The 23,091-nt window shown below is 48.0% G+C and overlaps 1 protein-coding gene across 2 annotated transcripts in view; it reads left to right on the top strand.

Moving 5' to 3' along the window:
- Positions 1 to 23,091, top strand: part of CLIC5 (chloride intracellular channel 5) — a 100,470-nt gene that overhangs the window by 59,574 nt on the left and 17,805 nt on the right. For both annotated transcript variants that reach the window (XM_001502577.7, XM_005603970.4), the window contains exon 4: positions 4,862 to 4,968. In XM_001502577.7, coding sequence (XP_001502627.1) covers positions 4,862 to 4,968 — 107 coding nt within the window. The remainder of the gene's footprint in view (positions 1 to 4,861; positions 4,969 to 23,091) is intronic.

The following is a 23,091-nucleotide window of genomic DNA, read 5'->3' as shown; positions in this document are numbered from 1 at the left end:
CCAGAGAGCCAAGAAATTGTGGGAGCCTTTTCCCCCTTAGCTTTATTTTTTAAAGGAGAAAACCACATACAAACACTCCGACAATTTTTTGAAAACTCACCTTTGATCTCACAAAGCATTTGGTGTCAAAATGAGGAATCCAGGAAGTCTCGAGTAGTTTCTAACTGAGACTAACTACCATCCCTTTCCTCAGACTGACCCAGTTAGTGCTCACCCGGGAAGCGCCAGGATTATCATGGGGATTGCTGTTGAGGCATGCTGCTCCTAACCTTTATCTCCGAGGAATGGCCAGAGTTAATAAGATCCAGAACTGAGTGTCAAGAGACCAAACTCTGGCCACTTGTCAACAGCGTTTGTTGTGTGACCTTGGGCAAAGCTCTCTCCCTCTCACACCCTCCCTATTTCCTCATGTTTAAAATGAGGGGGTGAAACTACATAGTCTCTAAGACGCCTTTCAGCAGAAGTTCTATGATTCCACGAGTTTTTCAAAGTGTTTTCCCAGAGCTGGTGGTTAAAATAATCCTGGTGCATAGATGCTGTGATAAAAATTTGGGAGGATGGTAATCTGTTGAGGTCTAGTTACATGGTATGTCATTTAGTCAGTCAACCAACAAGCAAGTATTGAGTATTAACAGGTTTCAGAACACTGGGAGAATTGGAAGACATTTTGAATTCATTATTTTAAGAAATGTTTATATCTCACAATAGTAAAAGGCAAGAACATTCTTCTAGCCCTCTGAGAGGTGGAGAAACAGCCTCAGTACCAGTAACAGGATGGTGTGGTGGCTGAGAGTATGGGCTTTAGAGTCAGAATGAGTTGGGTTCTTATCTGTACCACTAGGTCGTGCTGCATTGCAGTAACGAATCAGGAACAAAATCTCAGCAGCTTACCAGAATACGGGTTTATTTCTCACTCACGGAAAGTCTGAGCGGGTAGTGTGGTCCTCGTTTATCTCGTAGCTTTTGGAATGCATTTCCTCTAAGACTCCTTCAGCAGGGAAAGAGTGAGAAGAAGGATCACACGGTATGTTTTTAAGGGGCAGGTCTGTGTGTGGTGACATCACTTTTCCTCCCATCCTGTTGGCCAGAATCCAGTCACATGACCCCAACCTGACAGAGAGACGCTGGGAAATGTAGAGAAGCACATGGATCTTTAGTGAGCATGAGTGGTCTCTGATACAGGTAAATTACTTAAAACCTCTCCAATTTTAATTCTCACGTCTACTAAGCGATGACCATAATGTTGAGCTCGAGGGACTATCCTAGAAGGTAGTACTACTTTGCTTAGTCCCTGACGTGGAGTAAGAAGAGATCATTAAATGGCAGCTTGAAGAGTTGGAGAGGTCCGTGCCTCTTTTGTGACTGTCTCCCCGGTGCAATTGTAAAGACGATTGGTGAGTTTAGGTCTTAAATCTACAGATCCCAATGGAAGTCTTTTAATGGATAAACTAGACCCCACCCACCTCCAAGGATCATTTGCTTAAGTAGCAGAGACAAGACAAGGTGAGCACACAATCAAGGGTCAGAAAAGTCAGGAGCGTGAACCTACTTCTTGAGTGAGGGTTGGTGAGGCGAGGAAGCAGGAGTGATGGAGCAGAGACAGAGGGGAAGTCCTTCCGCTTTTCAGCTCATGAGCAAAAGGAGGGTCAACATCCAAGCTCCAGGAGAGCCCCTGCAATCAGCAAAGGTTGCTCCATGTGGACCAGAGGACTGTCTCTGTTTGTCTCCAGTGTATTCCCTATGCCAGGGACAGGGCCCGGCCCCTGGTAGGTATTTACTGCGTGTTGCTTCAGTTGCATGAGGTCTTTTGGTTCAGGGGCTCAGTGGCCTTTGGATAGTCAGTGAGAGCCAGTGAGGGCACTTCCATCTGCAATCATCTTTTTGTTTTGTTCTTTGGCTACTATTCACCCACAAAAATTTTTTTTCATGAGAGGCCAACCATTTTACCTCCCAGAATGAAGCTTAAGTGCATGCCTAAGGTGAATGCATTTGAAAGGAAATATCTTAAAAACAGAGTGGAGAGAAATTCTCATTAGCTAGAGCAGGGGTGCAAACTTTTCTGTCAAGAGCCAGAGAGTAAGCGTTTTTGACTTTGTGGGCCGTAGCATCTCTGTCACAGCTCTGCTCCTGCAGAGTGACGGCAGCCTTAGACAATTTGTAAATGAATGACCTTGGCTGTGTTCCAATAGAATTTTATTTATGAATACTGAAATTTGAATTTCCTGTCATTTTCACACGTCACAAGATAATATCCTTCATTTGATTTTTTTCAATCATTTAAAAATGTAAAAACTATTCTTGGTTCGTGGGAGGTACATAAACAGATGTTGGGCTGACTTTGGCTCACGGGCTGCAGTTTGCTAGCCCCTGAGTTAGAGAAATTCACCATCTCTTTGCTTGTCACCAGACCACGTCACAATCTTATTTCAAAGATGCTTCTGTGAATGAAACACTCTTTGCTAGCCTTTTGGAGAAACAGAATATACTCTGGAGCCCACTCATTGGCATCTTTAAAGTATAGTGTAAATATGGAGCTAAAATAAATGCACTTAACATCCTGTACAGTAGCCTCCCCAAATCTAGTTACCGAAAACTGTGAGATTAATGTTGGAAGACAGACTTCCCACAGGCACAATCTTCAAATGGGACATTATGCTATAGTGAAGTCTCATTGAATCACAGTGCTGGGAAAACAGGATGGCACTCCCGTGGTCTCCCTGGACCCATGGCCCTTTGTCGTCTGACTTAGATTTGGTACCACCTGCTCACGTTTGGCCTACACTGATCGTGAACAAGTGGTCAGACTACTAGAAGTCTGATCAAATGATGGCACAAAGCAAAAAAACCCCAACGAACCCAAATGAAAATGCATTTTCTAGGCCCTTCTTTCTTTACATTATTACCTTATCTAGCAAAAACAAAGAGCACTTGATATATATTAATAATAATGTAAGGCAATCAATTCTAAGAGCATGCCGTGTTCTGTGTGAAAAGGCCAAAATAGGGAAGGATGATCTTAAAGTCCCGTGTCTTGGCAGATTACCTAGCATCTTGTGGGAAACCTTGCTTTGTGCCCCCCGAGTCAGAGAGGACAAATTTGATAACTCCCAGTATATTCACGCAGGCGTCCGTCTGCAGGACCTGTGCAGAGCGCCCCCTCCTGGTGGATGGAGAGAGTTCATCCACGCTGCTCAGCCAAGCTCCAGCGAGGGCTCTGGGGCTTTGAGGGTAAATAAATAGCAGAGTGGAGAGGCCACCGGACATGGAACCTGACAGCTGGTTTCCAAAGTGAGACTGCCTAGGTTGGAATCCTGACTCTGCCACCCAGCTGCATGACCTTAAACAAATTGCTTAACTTCTCTGTGCCTCATTTTTCTCATGCGGGAAATGAGGCTAAGAACAGTACCAATAGAATTGTGAGGAGTAAATGATGATTACAGGGAAAGGGGCTAGAACAGCGCCTGGTACATAGTAGACACTCAATACAGCTTAGCTTTCACTAGGATCAGAGAAGTGGTGTGATGGAGTAGGAAGAACGTTGCTCCGGGGATGGGAAACCAGATTCTCATGGTGCCTGCACTATTGATTTTCCACAGGCCCTTAAATAGTCATCTAACCTCTCCGATCTTCAATTGCTTTCCCTGTAAAATGGTGATGATAATGCCTTCCATGTCTATCTGAGGGCAGAGGTCTGGACCCGGTGACCTTCTCAGGACTCGTCCAGTGGCAGGATCTGAAATTAAACAGCCACCTAACACGGCCCAAGAGTGGGCAGTCCTAACTAATGGGCCAGTTGAGGAGCAGAAAAACGAAGGAACAACAACTAATTTTTAAAGGCTTTCTGGTTCAAATTGTCTAAAACATTAAACAAAAAAAGGTCTTTTGCTTTGTAAACATAAAGGAACCGAACAGCTCACAGTCCACAGCTGTTCACCCAGAGATCACAGAGATCCACGTAATTCATAATAATGATAACCGAGCAACTGTCCCCCATCTCCTCCCACCCTTCTCTGGCCATACACATCAAATATTTGTGAAATAATATTTTTTGAAAATTAGAATTGCTCATTTTGCTAGTGCTCATGGGGTCAAAGCAGTGGATTCCCATACAAGCAAGTTTACCTCATTCAGTCTCAGAAGCAGTAGAAATAGTCCTAACCCCACTCTGTCCCTTATATTCTTCTGGCTTCAAAATGAAAGACTGTGCAAGCGAGAGGGGCTGGATCCTTGCAAATCTATCTCCACGCCTGGAAATAAAACAATTGGAAACACTCGTCCTGCTGAGGGAGCCTGGTAGTTTCCACATGATATTACTGCACACAAATAAGAAGCGTACGAAGCTACTTCAGAAGAGGACCATGGATACGCTTCCTTTCGAGAAATTGTTTCAAGGCCTCGGTGCCATCTCCTTGCTCCCAGAATTAGCTCTGTGCAGCTGGGATTGTGATCACAGACCTGGCCGTGGATAGTTATTTTCGTGTGGGTTACAGAAATGTCAGGAACCCCATTGATAGAGAGGCAAGCTCGTTGAGAATTTTGAGGAGAGACTTTTCACTGGTGCATCACTGTGGGTGGTTCCAGGAAGAGGACACATCCTGGGCCCTCTGAATGGTGTTCTGGTTCCCTGCCCACAGACTGTGTCCCCTAGGCAGCTCTCCTCACCTCACTGGCCTCTGTCTTCCCCTATCAGTGAACTAGGGCTGAGAGTACCCACCCTCCCTATAGGATGGGTGTAAAAACCCAAAAAGACTAGTAGATCCAGCTAGAAACAGGAGTGTTGCTCATGGTGATGAGAGTAGGCTCTCCCTTAAAGGAGCTCCATGTTATCACTGATCCTAGAACATTGTGTATTCCATCCCAGGTACCCCAAACTGGCTGCAAAACATCGGGAGTCCAACACGGCAGGCATCGACATCTTCTCCAAGTTCTCTGCCTACATCAAAAACACAAAGCCTCAAAACAACGCTGGTGAGTGACTCCCATCCACTGGGAGCCCCTGGCAGCGCTGTCCCCTGCCCGGGGCATCTCAGATACTCAGGTCAGGGAAGCACCTGGAACCAACGCCGCTTGTTAGTCATCCCACACACCCCGCTTGACATAGGGGACGGGGCTGTAGATCCTGCCTTCTGTCTAGTGCAGGTGAAAAGGCCAATGGGCCTTTGCGCTGCCTTGGAGGGAGGGACGCAGTCTGCATTTCGAGCCTGCCTCATTGCACAGCGTCATGCACTGCACAGCAAGGTCCTGCCTCAGCCGTACTACTGCCCACTTGTCCCAAATTCACAACCTTGCCCACATTCTCAGGAAGTCCTGATTGCAATAACAAATCTCAGCTTCCTTCTGGTCTCTGAAAGACTGCTCAGGTGGCTGTCCAGAGGCCATGGTGGGACAGCACAGTCATCACAGTGGTGACTGCGGAAGGCAGAGCCCCACCCTCTGCATTCTCCCCTCTGTGAGTGCAAAGGATGCTGGGCAGCCACCTCCCAAAGCCCTCCTTCTGGCCTTGGCTACAGAGCTCGGGACTCGGTTCTCCTGTGGTGGCTTCTCAGAGGGGTTTGAGCGCCTTGTTTAAGTTCATAGCTCTTTTGGTTCCTCATTCGGCATCGTCCTTTAAGAATTAGCTAAAGCAATCTGAATAGAACCGTCAAATTGAGCATAACACTTGAAGAAGAGTGTTAGGCCCTGTAAGGACAAGGAAGAAGGATGAGAAAGCTTGCTTGCCCTCCGAATGGGAGAATGAGACAGCGTTACAGGCTGGAGCCGGGAGCCCAGCACAGCCAAGCAGAGTAAGGACTTCATGAATCTTTGTGAATGAGCGAGGGAAGGAATGACCATTGCATGAATACACAATGGACCAAAACAGGGTGGCATATGCTAGATGTTCCAGGAACTCCGAGGAGAATGGTAGCTCTTTGGACTGAGGTGACCAGGAAAGGCAGCCGTGCATGAGGTGAAAGAGGAAATTTTGGCGGGAACAGAGTTGGTGCAGTGGGAAATACATAATTCAGTAACAGTTACAGAGGACCTGGATTATGCCAGGCAAAAACTAGATTCTAGGAAAAAAAGAAAACTAGAAAAAGATGCTTTCCCAGGCTTTAAGGCCCGGCTGGTGCAGAAGAAAAGGCTTAAATTCATAAAAAGTCAAATAACAAGACAAGGGAGAAATGATGGCTTAACCAAAGGGAGTCTGAAGAGCTGATTAACTGTATCTGCCAAAGGTGCTCAGAGCAGGAGGAATTTACCTTCAGGGCCTTTGAGGAAGCTTCTGGAAGGGATTTCAACTGGGTCATAAAGGTTAAGGGGGAGTGAGTCGGCTGGGACCATAGGGCGGAGGTCATGTGGAGAATGGGAAAACACCAGCAACAGAGATCGGGAAAAGTGGCCAGAGCCTCTGGTGCCAGCCTGGGAGACTGGATTTTATCCTGTGGGCAACGGCAGCCATTAAAGGTTCATGAAGAGGCTTTATAAGGAGAGTGGCCTTTTAGAGACAAGAGGAAGAAGAATGTGGAAAATATGTTAAATATATTCGGTGCTCGTGCCTCGTTCCTGTTTGGACCCTGTGTTGAACTGAGCAGTGTCCGCCATAAACCCATGTCCAGCTGGGACTTGGGAATGTGGCCTTCTTTGGAAGTAGGGTCTTGCAGATGTAGTTAGGTAAGGGTCTCTAGATGAGATCATCCTGGATTTAGTGTGGTCCCTAAATCCAATGACTGGTGTCCTTACGAGAAGAGGAGGGGACACACAGACACAGGCGAGAAAGCCATGTGAGGACAGACAAAGATTAGAGTGCTCTAGCCACAAGCTGAGGGCCCTTGGGGCCACCAGAAGCTGAAAGAGGCACAGAAGGACCCCCCCTAGAGGCTTGGGAGGGAGCGTGGCCCTGCTGACACCCGGATGTTGGACTTCTGGCCTCCAGAACTGAGAGGATAGCTTTCCGTTGTTTCAAGCCTCCCGGCTGGTGGTGCTCGGTTGTGGCAGTGCTGGGAAACGAATGCAGCCCCTCACGGCTGTCATGGGAAAGGGCATCACGGCCGCTCACCCAGCTGAGGACGCAGAGACAAATGAGAGGACCAGTGGCTCATCCTTGCCCCTGGGGCAGAGCCGGCTCTCAACTCTATTTTCAGGTTCCTCATCCTGTGCCTTTCCCCTCAGCCGCAAATAGCTTCCTTCATACTTGTCAAAGCACCCTCAGCAAGATGATCTCGTCTGAGCCTTCCAGATTTTTCAAGTTATAAATGATATTTACATATTATCTGTGTTACAGTTCTCTTATCCCCAAGGCCAAAGCAACAGTTTCCGCTGAACATCCCGTATCAATTTCTTATAAACTCAACACTCTCCAATTTTCATTCTTTCTGCGTCTTCTGTTTCATCCTGTTTTTCTCTGCGATGGGTTTTGCCCTTGTGACTCCTCCCCCTGACTCACTGAACATTTCAAAGCTCCAGCATTTCTGCTTTCCCAAAAAGCCCACCCCCCAGGCCACAGTCCTTGGAGCTCTTCTCCTCTCCTGCCTTTTAACAAGACACCACGCGTTCTTCCCTCATTGTAACTATAGCTTGCCCGCTCCCTTCCCTCGCTCTTCTCATTTTCTTCCCCCAACCCCAAAGCCCCCAGTTATGGTCAGCTGGGTCCAAAGGTTCTTAGGCTCAGCAAGCCAGAGGCCAAGGCTCCTGCGGGGCCAGTCCTGAAGAGAGCAGCATCCCTCCGGCGCTGGGATCCAGAGCCACGCCGTGGCCCCGCCCCACACAGTCGCTTGCCCCATGAGACAGTCCACACCCCGCTCTGCTTTGTCTGAGCTCTGTAGGAAGCAGGCTCGCACAGGTCTCCGTGACAACATCAGCATTAGACCCTTTGACATGTCTTCCTACACTACTTTCCCATTTTTCTCTCCGGATCTTCAGTGCTGCATCTGTATCTTCAATGTCCTTTTTTGAGGTTGTCCCTTTGTGTTTTCAATTTTTTTTTTCTCTTGAGCAGAGCCCTCCCTCCCCCCTACCATCTGTCCACCTCGCCCTTCCCAGCCCTCGTCCGTACACTGGCCGTGGTCGTGGTCCTTCCTGACCTCTCAACTTCAAAGCGTAAAAAACATGACACTGTGACATGGTTCTGCGTGGTGGATGATCTCTCCACTCCTGGAGCGGATGTAGGAGCTGCCATTCAAACTTTCCACAAGACCTCGAAAGTTCCCAGTACTGGAATCTAGACCCTATCTGGGGCCCCCATCCACAGCTAACATGCCAGAGAATTGTCTGTTAGTTTGTACATTCAGTCGTTTATTTATTCATTCAACAAACACAGATTGTGTGGAGTGGCTACATTGTTTAGAGGGCATTTCTTGTGTGCCAGGCACTGTGCTGGGTTCTAGAGTTGTCAAGACAAATGAGACCAAGTCACTGCCCTCGATGACCTCACTGGAGGCGGTAAAACGTATAAACAGGGAATTCTGGCCTGGGTCTGAGTTCCAGGTCCGCCTCTTCTGCCTGAAAGACGTACGCTCTCTCCTCCTCTGTTTCTGCATCTGTAGGATACACTTAACAATACTTTCTTCATCTGCCAAATAAGGCAATCAATAACACATCCAAGATGAGTGATGCAGCTTCATTTATTTTATAAGTCAGTACTTGTAAATCCTTTGGCACAGAGCCTGACCCACAGTAAGTGCTCAGAAACTGCTGCATCAGCTCCCACTTTTCCCCACCCAACCTTCCAAATCTCCCGCCCGTTTAGTCTCTTTTCTCCTGGTTTGATTTTGCTTCCCACTCTCTTGGTGCATTTTCCTCCCCTCCGGAGCACACGTCAAAGGGGCCTTGGCCTGGCCGTGACTGTCACACCTGTGGTATTGTTGCCTTGGACCGGAGGTCATGGGCTTGTGCTCTCTTTTGTTGTCTGTCACTGCACTGCCTCCTCCCTCTGCAGTTGCTGGAGCCGGTCCCCTGGGGCTGCTGTGACAGATTCTGCCTCCACGCCCCTCCTTGCCCCCTTTCCAGAATTGCTCACTTCATTTAAAGGTGGCAGCTCATGACAGTCTTAAGACTCCACATTCAGTAAGATGCCACCTGGGCTCACTTTCTTGTCACTTGGGGTCTCCCTCCCCCGGTTTAGGGGGAAGCAAAGACTTTGGTTTTGGCTGTGCTGCATTTCCCACGGCTCTGAGGCAGGCAGTATGGTGGTTCAACCCACAGAGTCTGAGGCCAACGGCCTGGGTGCACACTCCCACTTCACCTCTTGTTGGCCTTGTGACCTCGGGCAAGTTACATCAGCTCCGTGTGCCTCAATGTCTTCACCTGTAAAATGGGAGCAATAACTGTCCATTCCCCACAGATACGCTTGGGACAATGCCCACCGCTGTGTTCAAACGTCAACTGTTTTTCTGAGCTATTATCTCGGGGCAAACAATTGTGCCTCAGCAGAGAGGTCTGGAACAAAAGCGTAGTGTGAGGAGACATATATGTGTGTATATAAATATATGATTAAGTCCATGGGTGAGAAGAGGAGACCATTAGAGACAACACCGAAGGCTCCCCCTCATTTATGGCGGGCAGAGGGAGAGGAGTCAGGGAGGAAGATTAAGGACTAGCCAGTGGGGAACGAGGAAATCCAGGAAGGGTAGAGGGTAGGGGGATCAAGAAGATAAGGAAGGAAAGCTTTTTGTTTTTTTTTAAGAAAAGAGAGTGATCTGCGGTACAAGATGTTCACAGAAGGTCACGGGGACGTTGTCTGTTGTGTCCAGCTCCTTGGAGGTGTCCTTGGGCATTTCTCTCTGACTGCTCCTCTCACCTGCATGCGCCCATCGCTCAGACCCTGCACAACAAGAGCGAGCCCAGGCCAATGGAGGAAGCTCAGACCCTTTTCCCTCGGAAGGGGGAGGTGTAGTGGGAGGCCACAGGGAATGGAATGGAGAACCACTGGAGGGGAACCCGTGGTCCTGAGGAAGGACGTCTTTGACATGGGAGAGAACAGCGCTGCATTTAGATTCGGCTGTAGGAGTCCCTGCCCTGGGCCCCTGCACGTTATGTTTTCAATCTAGCCAGGAAATGTCGTGTCATTTGTTCAGTATTGAAGGCTTATAGAGTTCTGAAGTAGAAGGATTGGAGGGAGGGTATGAGCTTTGCCCATCCCATCTTTGACGCATCTGGTAACACGCCTGGAATTAACCAGCAGTCAGCTCTGTCATCACCCTGGATCCTGCCTCCGCTGGTCCTTCTCTGCCTGCACCAGAGTCCAGTGGTGGCCTGGCCCCGGGCCTTCAACCTGGTGGCCTAGGTCTCTAACACCTCCCATCTCTCTCTTGCAAGTGTCGCTGTTAAAGAGCCTCACCTCCTGGCATTGCTCCTTTCACCTTCCTCTGAGGTGCCGCCGTGACACGCAGACCCCAGGCGACCCGAGCCTGGGCAGCAGGCCCCCAGGCTCCACAGCTCTGGGTCTCCTCGCTCCCGTGCCCCGTGCTTTCTCAGGCACTCTGTCACTGGGCCATCAGTTTGCCTCCTCGGGTCTATCCCTTCCCTTGAGGGGTTTCTTTTACACCCTACTTGAACATGTCACCCCCACTTTGTCGCCTCCTAAGAGGATCTGGGCTCCTCTCTCTGAGTAGCCATCTTACGTCTTGCATTTCTTACCCTCAGACTGCCCTTTGAACAGACTCTACAGATCTCTGCCAAACCCCTTGGCCTTCAAGAACTTCATTTTAGCTACTTACCCTAATCCGGGCATAAAATACTATATTTTACTTTATTTTTCATAATCTTTTCCCTTATGCTTCGATCCTATCAGTTCTACTGATTTATTCAACTTTCTGTACATAGTGCATGTGCCAGGCAATTGACAAATGGATCTGATGTGCGTCTCCAGTTCTCTATTGTTATTCACCATTTTTAAAGTTCCTCTAAAATTTCTTCCAGCCCTATCCCGTTCCCCCAGATACTGTGAATATTCCTGTCCGGTGTTACTGTCTCGTTTTTGGCAAAAGCATTACACTTTTATGTCCTTTTCCCCATTTTCTTTCTGGTTGGAGAGAAAGGAGACGTGTACATGCGTGTCGACTAAGACAAGAATCCAGCATTTCTCCTACGCCTTTCACGTTTATTTTCTATCCTGCATCCCTCTTCCATGGGACTCTCTTTCCCCGACTATGAGGTCTAAAAAGCCCCAGAGGCAATCTTTTATCTAATCAGTATACCATATGCAGCCCTATGGCTTTTCCTAATCATATTTGCATATTCCCTTTTTTTTTTTTTTTTTTTTTGAGGAAGATTAGCCCTGAGCTAGCATCTGCTGCCAATCCTCCCTTTTTTGCTGAGGAAGTCTGGCCCTGAGCTAACATCTGTGCCCATCTTCCTCTACTTTATCCATGGGATGCCTACCACAGCATGGCTTTTGCCAAGCTGTGCCATGTCTGCACCCAGGATCCAAACCAGCGAACCCTGGGCCGCTGAGAAGTGGAATGTGCGAACTTAACCGCTGCGCCACGGGGCCGGCCCCTGCATATTCCCTTTTTAATGCATCTAACACACATACATCTCAGGCTGTTGGCACCACATATTTCTGTGCTAAATCACGTTTTCCCAGTTGGGATGATTTGGGTCTTTCAAGACTTCCTTGCAATTCCCTCGTCTCTTCACCTTCAAGTGTAGCTTTCTCTAATATTTCCACCTCTGTTTTCCTCTGTCTTGTGGGCCTTCTTTCTATTTTAAAATTTATACTCCACTTGTTCCAGAAGGACTTTCTAGCTACTCACAAGGATATGCAAAGCACAGCAAAGCAACATGCACTAGAAGGAGGTGAGAAAGAAAAACAAGGGGGGACCGTAAAACGGAGCTCAAGGGGAGCTAAAACAGCGAGAGGAGCTCCCAGAGCCTGGATACTCGACACACATGGCCAACCACAGAGTTGGCTCTCACCCTTCCTAGACAAAGCCAAAAGGGACCCTGGTCAGCTACAGTTAGGTTCTCTCGGAAGATAAAAACAAACCAACTTCCCAGAAGAATAACAAATAATCTTGACTTGGGGGCTGGAGTTGTGGGCAGGGAAGAGCTGTTATTTTCATTTTCTTGGGCCTCTCCCTTCTGTGACTTTCCTTCCTATTGCCTGTAGACTCCAGGCCCGCTGACTTCAGGCTGATGTGACTTCTCTCGTCTTTCCCCGTGACACTGTCTTCACCCCTCCCCACCCTTCTGGTCCTCACCTGTGCCCTCTCTACACCTGAAATCCATTTTCTCCTCTTATCTCTCCATCTTTTCTTGAGGACTCAGGAGAGCTCCATGCAGCCTCAGGCCTGTGTCATCCGCTTTCCTGCTCCTCTCCGTCGTCTCCGAGATTCGGAGCAGCCTGTCTACGCCTGTCTCTTTTCATCAGGACTGACAGGCCCCATGCTGTGTTTGCAGAGATGTGCCCCTTCCGCTTCTGGAAGATGCTATGATGTCATAACACACTTCTCCTAAAATAGTTGTCCTAATAAAATACTTCTAAGGTCCTAAATAAAGTCCTGAACCTTCCCTGGGGCCCCATGACGTGCAGGACCCACTGCTATGCATGTAGAGTACGGGCCACAGTCTCAGGCGGACTCGTCTCTCTGGCTTTTGCCCTTCATTAGTTGTAAGTGTAGTGGTTGTATTTTCCAAACTGAAGATCAGATGTCTAACAAATTGCCTTCATTGAAAATAATCAAATTATAAGAAATCAGTACTGTCCCAGAAAATCCAAGACACATGTCCCCAAATGAAAAGCACCTGGCTGGGGCTCAGCCCTCTGCTTCCCCTCCTCCCCGCTCCAAATCCAAAAGTGGCTGCCGCTGCGAGGGAGGATGAGCACATCACAGCTCCCGCCACCTCCTGGCCCCAGACCCTTTGCCGGAACAAATGAGTCACCATTGGCCACGAAGTCCCCTGAGCAGCCCTGGTTCTGTTTACAGAAAGGGCCAAATTTCCTCCTTCCGAAGGCTCCCACCACAGCCTTCACTTCCTGGGGCCTGGAAGCAAGCAGGGCGTTCCCTGGGTTTATTCTGAAAGAACAGATTGCCACAGCCACATACCACGAAGAAGACTCCAGGGTATTCTGGAAACCTCAGTGAGCTCACCTCATCAATGGGGTGATCATGCCCGCGGATGGAAATGGATTGAAGGATTACGTTGTGGTTATTATTACAATAGCCATTGCTCTCCTCCCGCCCTCCCAGAGCCCACACGAAAGGCAGCGTGGGCAAATGGGTTCCACTGCCTGCCTTGCTCTGTCCTCATCTCTTTCCTCCATCCAGGCCTGAATCCTCAAATTGCTCCTGTCTTCTCTCTGCTAAGAGGTGCCCCCTGCAGTGGGCCGTGCTTCTGGCTGATGCTGATGGAAAGATAATCTGTCTGTAGCACTGGCAGTCTTTCCCTGCCATGTTCTCGGTCCTTTGTGTCCACATGAGTTCATTCCCGTCCTCCCACCTCAAAGCCTGCCTGGCCGACCCGCACCACCAGACCCACCTCTCCTGCAGCCTGCTCTGTGCCTCCCTACCCCGGGGGTCAAACTGCCTTCTTCCCAGCATATACCCCTCCATCCCTTTTAATAAATCCATAAGACCCCTTAAGTAAATATATGAAGCGAGACCATCCCCATTAGATGTCTAGAAAATTGAGGCTCACAGACTTCAGCTCAATATTAAGAGCAAGTTTACAGTGAAATCTGTAGAGGTGAATGTCCCCATCAATGGAAGGGTACAAAAAGAGGCTGGACCGTTGGTGGTAGGAGCTGTGAATCTAAAGCATCATCTGTTGTAAGACGCTATTATTTTCAGCACCATGAAGAAACAAAATCTGCTTTCAAGTAAGCAAAAATGGATTCCCTTAAACTATTACATTTGGATGGTAAGACAGTCTGACTTCAGATGTCAAATGTGAAAAAATGTACACCTTAGTCTCGATGAAATATGGTAGACGATTCCCATAGCCCTTCCCAAATCTAACATTCTGTTACTTCCTGGCGGCTGTGTGTGAAATGTCAACCCCCCTTCTACTTGACCTTAAGCTGCCCTATTGGAAAGAAAGTCAGTCTAGGTCAACACTGCTTCCAGATCCCTCTGGGATAGCTGTCCTAACTCCGTATCCAGGAAAGTGTCAGTGCTGCCCTCTGTCGCTCCTGCCTGGAAACAGATAGCACTTATCTCCTAGGTCAGGCGTTGGCAAACTTTTTCTGTAAAGGTGCAGATAGTCAATATTTTGGACTTTGTGGGCTACTCCAGCTGTCGCAACGGCTCAGCTCTGCTGCTGGAACTATAAAGCAGCCACGGACGATACGTAAACAAGTGAGTGTGGTGTGTTCCAATAAAACTTCATCTATAGACACTGAAATTTGAATTTCGTATCATTTTCAGTTGTCACGAAATATCATTCTCCTTTTGACTTTTTTCCTACCATCCAAAAATGTAAAAACCATTCTTAGCTTGAGGAGAGTGCAACGAGAGGCAGCGGGCTCGATTTGGCCCTTGGACTGTAATTCGCTGCCCTCCGTCTTGGTCCCAGACTGCAGTAGCAGGTTCTCTTCATTTTTGTACCTCTTCACCTCTTGATCTATAATGTGGATATAATGTCTTGCAGCATCGTCATGTTAATTAAATGAATTAATGCATTAAAGCACTTAGGACAGTTTCTGGCACACAGTAAGCACCAATATGTGATCGCTATTGGGGCTACTGGTCTTAATTTCACAAATATTCCCCCAGATTCCCTGGTGTCCACGCTCTGGACCCAGCGGCCCAGCTTTCAGAGTAATGTGGAAGTATGTGCTGCCCTCTTCTGGCAGGTGGAGGAATCAGCACCAGGGATTTGCTGATCATGTTTAGCATAAGGAGGCCTGTGGGTTTCCAAGCGTCTTCTGCATACAGGGACTGAGTTATGCCTCGGCTTTGGCTGAGGGTTCCAGAAAAGACCAGGTCTCCTTTGGGACTCGAAGCCACCTTCCATTATCTATCCCCTACACCCAGGGTAGGACATGTCCACAGGCCCCATGGGTCCTTCAGAGGTCACTGGCTGCCCAACTGCTTCTTTCTTGCTTTCCTGTCCCCCTTCCACCACCTCCAGCCTTTGCTTTTACGAACTTCCTTGACCTAAAATAGGAAAGTGTTTGAAAGGATTTGAAGCAGCCTGGGAGGGCTGTTAGCCCAGAACTAACAAGCCGCTTCCTATCAGAGGCCCCGTGCTTTCTCCCAAAGCATCATGAAAGCCAACTGCTGTCGGGGGGAGAGGAGGGGAAGGGAGGTGGGCAGGCGAGGTGGAGCGTTTTTCCAGATTCCCCAGGATGTGGTGAGCCATGTTGAAAAGCGAGTGTATGTATTTATTATTCTAAGCCGCTTCAATCACAGGGTGCTTATTTCCTTCTCCTCTTCCTCCCCGCCCAGCCCTCAGCCCCATATCACAGGGGGCCCAGTCTGGAGGCCCGGCCTTTCCAAGGGGATGGGCATGGTCCCCACCTCTTGTTCAGCCTCGTGCTCTGAGGTCAAGCTCAAATATGTAAAAAGTACAGGAACACGAGTTATAATTACCCTGCTCAGAAACAGAAGCCCCATAGTGGCCGTGGGCCTCCGTGTCTCTCCTGTGGGGAACACCGACCCGTTCTTCTGGAAGAGGACAGCTGTGTCCCAACTCGGGACAACTGGTTCCCTGGAAGAAGCCCTCTGCCAAGACTGTTATCATGAGGGAGGCTCCAGGGTGGTCCCCGGACCACCACAGGAGTGAGGATAACGAGGTGACTGTCTTGCCACTTCCTCATAAAGCAGGCATCGCCCATCTGGTTTCAAAAACGCCTCTGGTCATAAAGGAACCCTTCAGGCTGCCTTCCTTGGCCACCCGGCCTGCAAATAGCCAACTCGGGGTATTTTGTTTGTTTGTTTGTTGGGCTCCAGTTTTGCTTTGATTAGCATTCTTACAAAGAAAAACAAATAACCTGGGCTGGGAGACCCACCTCCGAGGTCTGGTGTTTCCTGCAGAGATGCGCATCATCTCACATGTGGAGGGTCCTGGAGGCTGAGACGAGAGGGAGGGAAGGGGTGACTGTTCCCCCTCTGGCACCTCCCAGGAGTGGCCCAGGGGATCCCTCCAGGGAGGGTCTTTGATTTGGTTCATTATTGAGGCGGATGCTGGCAATTTAGAATTTAACAAATTTTGCTCCTGAAATGAATCCTTGGGCGGTCATAAGGAAGGCGGTTGGTGGCGGGGACGTGTGGAAGAGGGCAGGCAGGCCCAGGCAGGGATGGGGGAAGAAGGGGGTGGGAGGGAGGGTCCTGTGTGGGTGGGCGCATTCGTTAGTGGAAGGAGGCCGTGTTAGCTGTGTGGGCTCCCCGGCTAGAGTGGAGCGAGACCACCAACACCATTCCATGTGGTGGAATTTCCCGCCGTCTGACCAGAACGAGTGCTCTGGCCTGGCCTGGCCTCTGCTCAAGGCCTGGGAATAAAGGAACATTAAATGGCTAATTTGAACACGAGTTAAATGCTCTTTCACCTCTGGCTACCGTCACCTCATCCTGTGCAACCGACACCTCTTGACTTTGTGTGGTCTACACGTAGGAGCAAAACGTGTCTCTTTCTACACACATACACACACACACATAGCTTGTGTGGGGTCTGATATTTCTATGCACTAGCAGAGGCCATACATAGCGCCTTAAATAAATAGGGTCATATATCAATTAATCTGGGGAAAAAAATGTGCTTGCATGTAAAGTTGTTTTAGTGATGGGACATGACGTGGGTCTGACAACTTTCCCATGAAGCACAATAGTGTTTAGACCACAGACGTGCAGTAGTGTGTACATGGGTGTGTGTCTACACTCATCGTGTGTATGTAGGTTGGGAGAGTTGTAGTTGGTTTATCCTGTGACTGCGTTCGTAACCCTCGCCTGTGATTAGAACGTAGCTCTGAGGAATGATTCTCCTGCCTCTCTGGCGACTCTCAGTGGAGGATGGCTCTAGGTAGATTCGCATGTGGAATGGGTTTCCCCATTTTTGGTAGAGCTGGGGCTGACAATGACAAGATGTGACATCCAGGTGGCGTGCTGAACCTTCTAGCAAAAACTTCAAACACCCCAATCGTAAACTCTCCTTGTCAAACTCGTCACTGTCTTGTCCAGGGAGATGGGCAATATCCTCTCCATTTCACACAAGAAAAGCTGAAGCATGAAAAATCGTTTGGGAGACATGATGGAGCCAATGATGGGCACAGGACAAACCAGGCCTTTCTCAGCTTTTAAAGTCTTTTGCTACAAATGGATAATACTAAAACACAAGAATTGAAACCAGAGTGGTGTTCCGAATTTATCAGTGGCTTAGAGAGGATAATTTATTGAGAAACAACATTGCAACACAGAACTTTGGCCTCAAAACCCCCAGCCCTCTTTACAAACCTGCTCCAGAGCTGTCTCTCGGGAGCGCATCCCAGCCACTCAAGCCCGTTCACCAGGTTAGCCTGAGTAGCCTCATTGGCTAAGGAGATGCATATGTTTAGGACTTATGTGTCAAGTACCACTTTATTTTGTTTGCCTTGTTATTCAGACCATTTTCCGACTTGAATGACATTTGAATCCCATGGGGTTCTTGTTAAAATGTGGATATTGGATGCAGTGGGTGGGGTGGGGCCTGAGAGCTCCCACAGGATTCTGAGGCTGCTGGTCCAGGAGGGTGCTTGGGAGTAAGGTTCTAGGCAGCAGTCTCCCCAGGGGACACGCTGCGTGTGTCTCAGTCATTCATTCATTCATCGTTACTATCCCCAGAGCCCAGCTCAGCATCCCGCCCAGAGCAGGTGCTCAATAGACATTCATAAAATGAACGAACATCCCAAACACTTCCAGACGACCTTCCCCTGTCTGCTCATTTACCCAAGAGATGATGGAGAAGACTGCCCTACCTCATCAGTGTCAGGGGCATTTCCTCCAAGCCACTTCCTGCTCCTGCCTGCCCAGCCCCCACTTTTAAGACTGTCCCATGTTACAGGCCCTTCCATTCTCTGATTACCTTTGAAACTTCCCAGTCTCCATTTAAAGTTTATGATGTTCTATGACGAGAACTATCTCTCAGCTGAGAACATATGGTGCTCATATAACCTGTTATATTAAATCAAGCCTCATGGTGGGGGAAAAAAAAAGAATAACCTCATTTAGAACCAATCAGTAAAAGAGTATAAAATTTGAACAATTCTCCTCGTGAAGATGGTCAGTGTGGGGCGGCGGTGTTTGCTCATGTAGTACTTTTCTTGTCACCCTAATTTTTATAACCACATTCAAGGAACATTATTTCTGGTGTTAAAGGTGGAACTTCACCAAGAGTCAGAAGAGAAAACACAGAAGACTTAGAACTTAGACTTAGAATTTTGTGTTCTTACAGCCAGAAGCCAGAAGTCTAATTATTTTTCTAGGAACCCCCAATCGAAGAAGCCTTTAATGATCTGGATCATAGTAAGAAATATGTTTCCCTGTGCCCATGTCCAGAATCCCTTCCATTCCCGAAAATCCCAAGGAAGGAGGTTGAACCACATGATTTCTCAGGCCGTCCCCATTCAGCTCTAACTCTGGTGCTCACACGCCGGTTGACATTTGCACTGACAGTTACCCATGTTTTGGTTCCTTCGTGGGGACCTCAAAGACAGGTTTTATTCAACACTGTCCCAGGTCTGACCCCGGCCTGTATCACTTGGCAGAGAGGTATAGGTTGGCGGTGGCCTCTGCTCCTTGTTTGCCTCTGATGACCCTGCAGAAGGGTGTGCTAGGCCAGAGGAAAGGAATCCCTTCCTCCGTCCATCCATCCATCCATCCATCCATCCATCATCCATCTATCCATGCATCCCCAAGAGACCAAGCACTACCATTGCCCCATTGTCAGCCCTCTAGTGAGATAAAGCCAGTTGCATAGCATATAGAGACATATAGGGTTCCATTTTAGGGTCCCTCCTCTTTCCTCAAACCCCATAGAATAGCTCATTCTTTCAACAAATCCTTATTCAGGATCAGGCACTGCACAATGTGCGAGAATAATATAGGAATGAAATATTGGCAATATCTACATGCTGTGGCAAAGGTCGTGTTTGGCTGTGTGTAATAGAAACCCGATCATAGAGGCTAAAGCACATACTTATGTCATTTTATTTTACAAAAACCTATATAGCATTTTACTGTGTGCCATGCCCTGCTCTAAGCCCTCTTTATAAATGTTTATTTCTTCATGGGAGTTTGCTTTTCTCCCATAACAAGAAGTCCTGAGAGCAGAGAGTTCCAGGCAGTTGTAGTTGCTTAAAGAAGTCATGGATCCAGCCCCTTAGAGCACTGATTCTCCATCTTTAGTGACTTTCATTCTTATGCCACAACATAGATGCTCCACTTCCAGACATTACATCTGAGTTCCAGGCAGCGCCAGCTGTGTCTGTCTTTTCTTTCCCAGAGCCTATCTATAAATTTCCACTTACATCTCCTCGGCCAGAACTCAGTCATTTGGCCTCCTCTAGCTGAAAGTCTGGGACCATAAGTATTTTTTTTGTTTTAAAGATTTTATTTTTCCTTTTTCTCCCCAAAGTCCCCCAGTACATAGGTGTATATTTTAGTTGTGGGTCCTTCTAGTTGTGGCATGTGGGACGCTGCCTCAGCATGGCTTGATGAAGGGTGCCATGTCCGCGCCCAGGATTCGAACTGGGGAAACCCTGGGAAGCCAAAGTGGAACGCGCGAACTTAACCACTTGGCCTTGGGGCCTGCCCCAGATGATAAGTATTTCTGACCAGGCATATTGCTACTCTGAAAAAAATCTGGGTTCTGTTAGTAACAAAGAGGGTAAAGTGAATTCTTGCATATAATTCACTTTCAGCTTAAGGTTTTGTTGGGTTTTTTTTTAAACTATGGTGAAAATATCTGATCTAGCCACGCCAGAAGAAGACACACTATTTCAAATTCTCCTTTGGGGTTGACCACATCTGAATCATTAACCCACCTAGATTTTAAGAAACAGAAGTGGTGTAAAATTGCACACTTCGTCTGCTACACACTTACTTCAAACCTTAGAAGATGCAAAACTCATGTGGTAAAAGCTGTGCAGCCAGAACACCCTGTGGCCAGCTTCTCCCTCAGACTGTCATCTGTGTGGGGCAAGCGGGAGCGCCCAGGGAGCTGCTCTGAGCAAGGGGGCGGCAGGATAATGGCGGGAAATTCCGCAAAAGTATCGGTACCCACCACCCCACCAAACTTACCCCTGGAGGTTGCCCCATTGCATGACTGTTAGCAAGAAGTCTCGCTCTGGTGGGACTGTGGTTACGGCGACAGAGTCAGAGCGAAAGGACCAGCTGAATATTCAAGAAAGGACTCTGCATAATTCATCTGGGGTGACAAGCACAATATTTATTAAGCAACTTTTTTTCTGCAACTCTAAGAACATACTAGCTTTTTTGTATGCTTTGATTCTTATGCATCGGCACCATCCCACATGGCGCATAAGGACTGCTCACTGCAGGCCAGGCACCATTCTAAGCTCTCCACAGGCATCACTCATGGCAACCCTATAAGATGTGCCATGTTTTGATCTCCATTTTGCAGATGAGGAAATTGAGGCAGAAGAGGTTAAGCAGCCTGTGCAAGCCAGTAGGTGGCAGAGCCAGGATCCCACTCCAGGCAGCTGGTCCCGTGGTCTGTGAGCTTGACCTGTGCACATTACGCATTTAATAAAATGCATTATTTAAAATGCATTTAGTGCTGAGTTTTTAAACAAGAGTAGTAGGTCACTTAGGAAACTGTGATCGAATCAGTTCATAAACCACTGCACAACTACCATGTGTTTTTCCCTAAATAGGCTGAACAGCCCCAGCGTCACTGTTGGCGTCCTGACCCGGCAATCCATGGGGATGAGGGGCGCCGACCCAGCCCACGGTGGGCGCTGGACAGACACCTGTTTAACAAATGAAAAGAACAGGCAACCAGAAGAGAATTTATAGGATAGTCGCAGAATGCCTAAAACCAGCACTTATTTAGATTCAGAGTTGTGGTGGCAGGGTGGCAGTTCTTAGATTCGTTCATGGCTTTTTTATAAGAGATGTAGTCGTTTAAGGACAGAGCAAGACAGAATGTGGTTACATCACTTCAGCCTGAGTGTTTGGAGGGAGGGAGAGTTGAGAAGGAACGGCTGTAGGTCTAAATGCTGGAACTGATGACCCGCAGTTAGAATCTCCCTTGACCCGCTCATTCCAAGTGTTCGGACATCAGCACTAATCCTAATGTATGGCCTGATACTTAAAAATAACCTGTTTTAAAGTACCCATAAAATGCTCACAGTTTTCAGCCTGATTCAGTCTGCAAAATGAACTACAGCCCGCTCTAATAGCTTCAGTCAGCATTTATGTCGTTCTTTCTATTAGCACAATGGGTTTTACAACCATTTATGAGTTTCTGGAGAGCCTAATAGAAAACACACATACACGTCTGCTGTGGAAGATGCAGAAGAGTTTTCTTTGCTTAAGGAGAGACCAGAAGGGGTCGCCACCACCCTGTCACTAAAGCCTGAGCCGGGCTCCCTAATCGGGAACACGTTCTCTCCGGGTTGCTCCGCCAGTGCTGGCGTGCACCCTCCCTGGTGCGTCTCTGCAGTTTCCTCTTTGGGCTGGCTTCATTCAGAACCAGTCTCTCTTTCTCCTCCTGTTGATAAATAAATATTTAGGGAGCTTACAGGGTACAGACTGTGCACACAAAAAGAAACCTAAGTTTGAAGACCTAAGTGATAATCTTTCTCTTCAAATTTACTGTGGCTTTTAGGAGATTTGGAAAATTATCAGCATCTGGAATTGTCTAGATTATCCATACTTTCCTTCATACTTTAAAAAACATCTTATGAGAATCATGCTGAAGTTGTCCTAAAATTCTCTCCTGTGCTAGTGTTTTCAACACAGCCAAATAATTGCCAAAGATTGTCTTTTTTAAAAAAATTGTTGTTGGGAATAATACTTCTGGACATAGGGTGAATATCAAGTTGGTTTGCACAACTGTATAAAAAAGGTAACTCTTCGCAAGGGTCACCTGTAGGGCTTGGAGAAGAAGCGATACAGTGGATCTGTCTGTTCCTCAGGGAAAAGCCCTGAGTCCCTGGGAATAGATCAGAGGGCACCCCCTTCACCGGGTGATTCTCTCCGCCGAAGGTGGGTGGGGGCATCCACCAGTGTCTTAGATCCCAATCCACCATAGTTGTAAGACTAGAATCCTGCCTCGGGAGTAAAGAATCATTTAGTAGCCTCTTACTGAAAAGAACCATGGGAGTTTGTCATTTAATTCACCCTCCCATTCACGGCTGAAATCTTTTCTAGAACTACAAATAATACCCAACGGCAGCAGGAGCTGCAGAGCTTTCTCGAGCCCAGCTGACACGGCCCGAGGGAATAGGAGGGAATCTTGTTGAAGCTGCCACCGTTGCATTTTGCTTTCTCGTAAACCACCGGTTGTCCTTCCACCTTTCCTGTTTTCAGCAGTGCCTAGAAACAGAGGCCTGGAGTTGCTTCCCACGTGTGAGCCCCTGGGTCTTTCAAAGCCAGAGCCAATCTGACAATATCCTCCTCTCTGGCTGTGAGGCCAAGTCCAGTTGGCCTCACTGGTTCTTGGTCTGATGCCAAAGGTGGACATGAATTCTCCAAACCAAGAGAATTTGACACACCCACGTAGCCTGGAGAGAACAATGCCAAACCCAAAGAGACGATTCTAGGCAACTTGGAATCCTGAACATGTCAGGGAATTCAAGAGTGGGTTTCGTTCTGTGATCTCTCCAGGATTCTCCTTGCACCTGGGCAATTCTGGAATTTTCGGATAAGCTTCACTTCAGACACCCAGCTTCTGCCTCGAGTTGCTTTCTTGGCTTAAGCTTTCACTCACTCTCTCCTTCCCTCCCGTCTTCTCATACACTTAAGTTCTGCAGCCGTAATGATTATAGCTATCTTTCATTGAGTCCCACTATGCACCGGAGTCTGTAGAAGATGCTTTAGCAGGACCTGTGAACAACTGTGATCAGTGGCAGGATTCAAATCCAGGTCTCCTGAGTGCCAGAGCAGATGCGCCACTTTGCTACCATGTCTGTTATCACAAGTCCTCTCAGCGAAGCCTGGTCAGGGTTCTCTG

This window comes from Equus caballus, chromosome 20 (genome assembly GCF_041296265.1).
Source record: "Equus caballus isolate H_3958 breed thoroughbred chromosome 20, TB-T2T, whole genome shotgun sequence".
Classification (NCBI taxonomy): Eukaryota; Metazoa; Chordata; class Mammalia; order Perissodactyla; family Equidae; genus Equus; species Equus caballus.
This window is presented reverse-complemented; position numbering and strand designations above follow the sequence as displayed.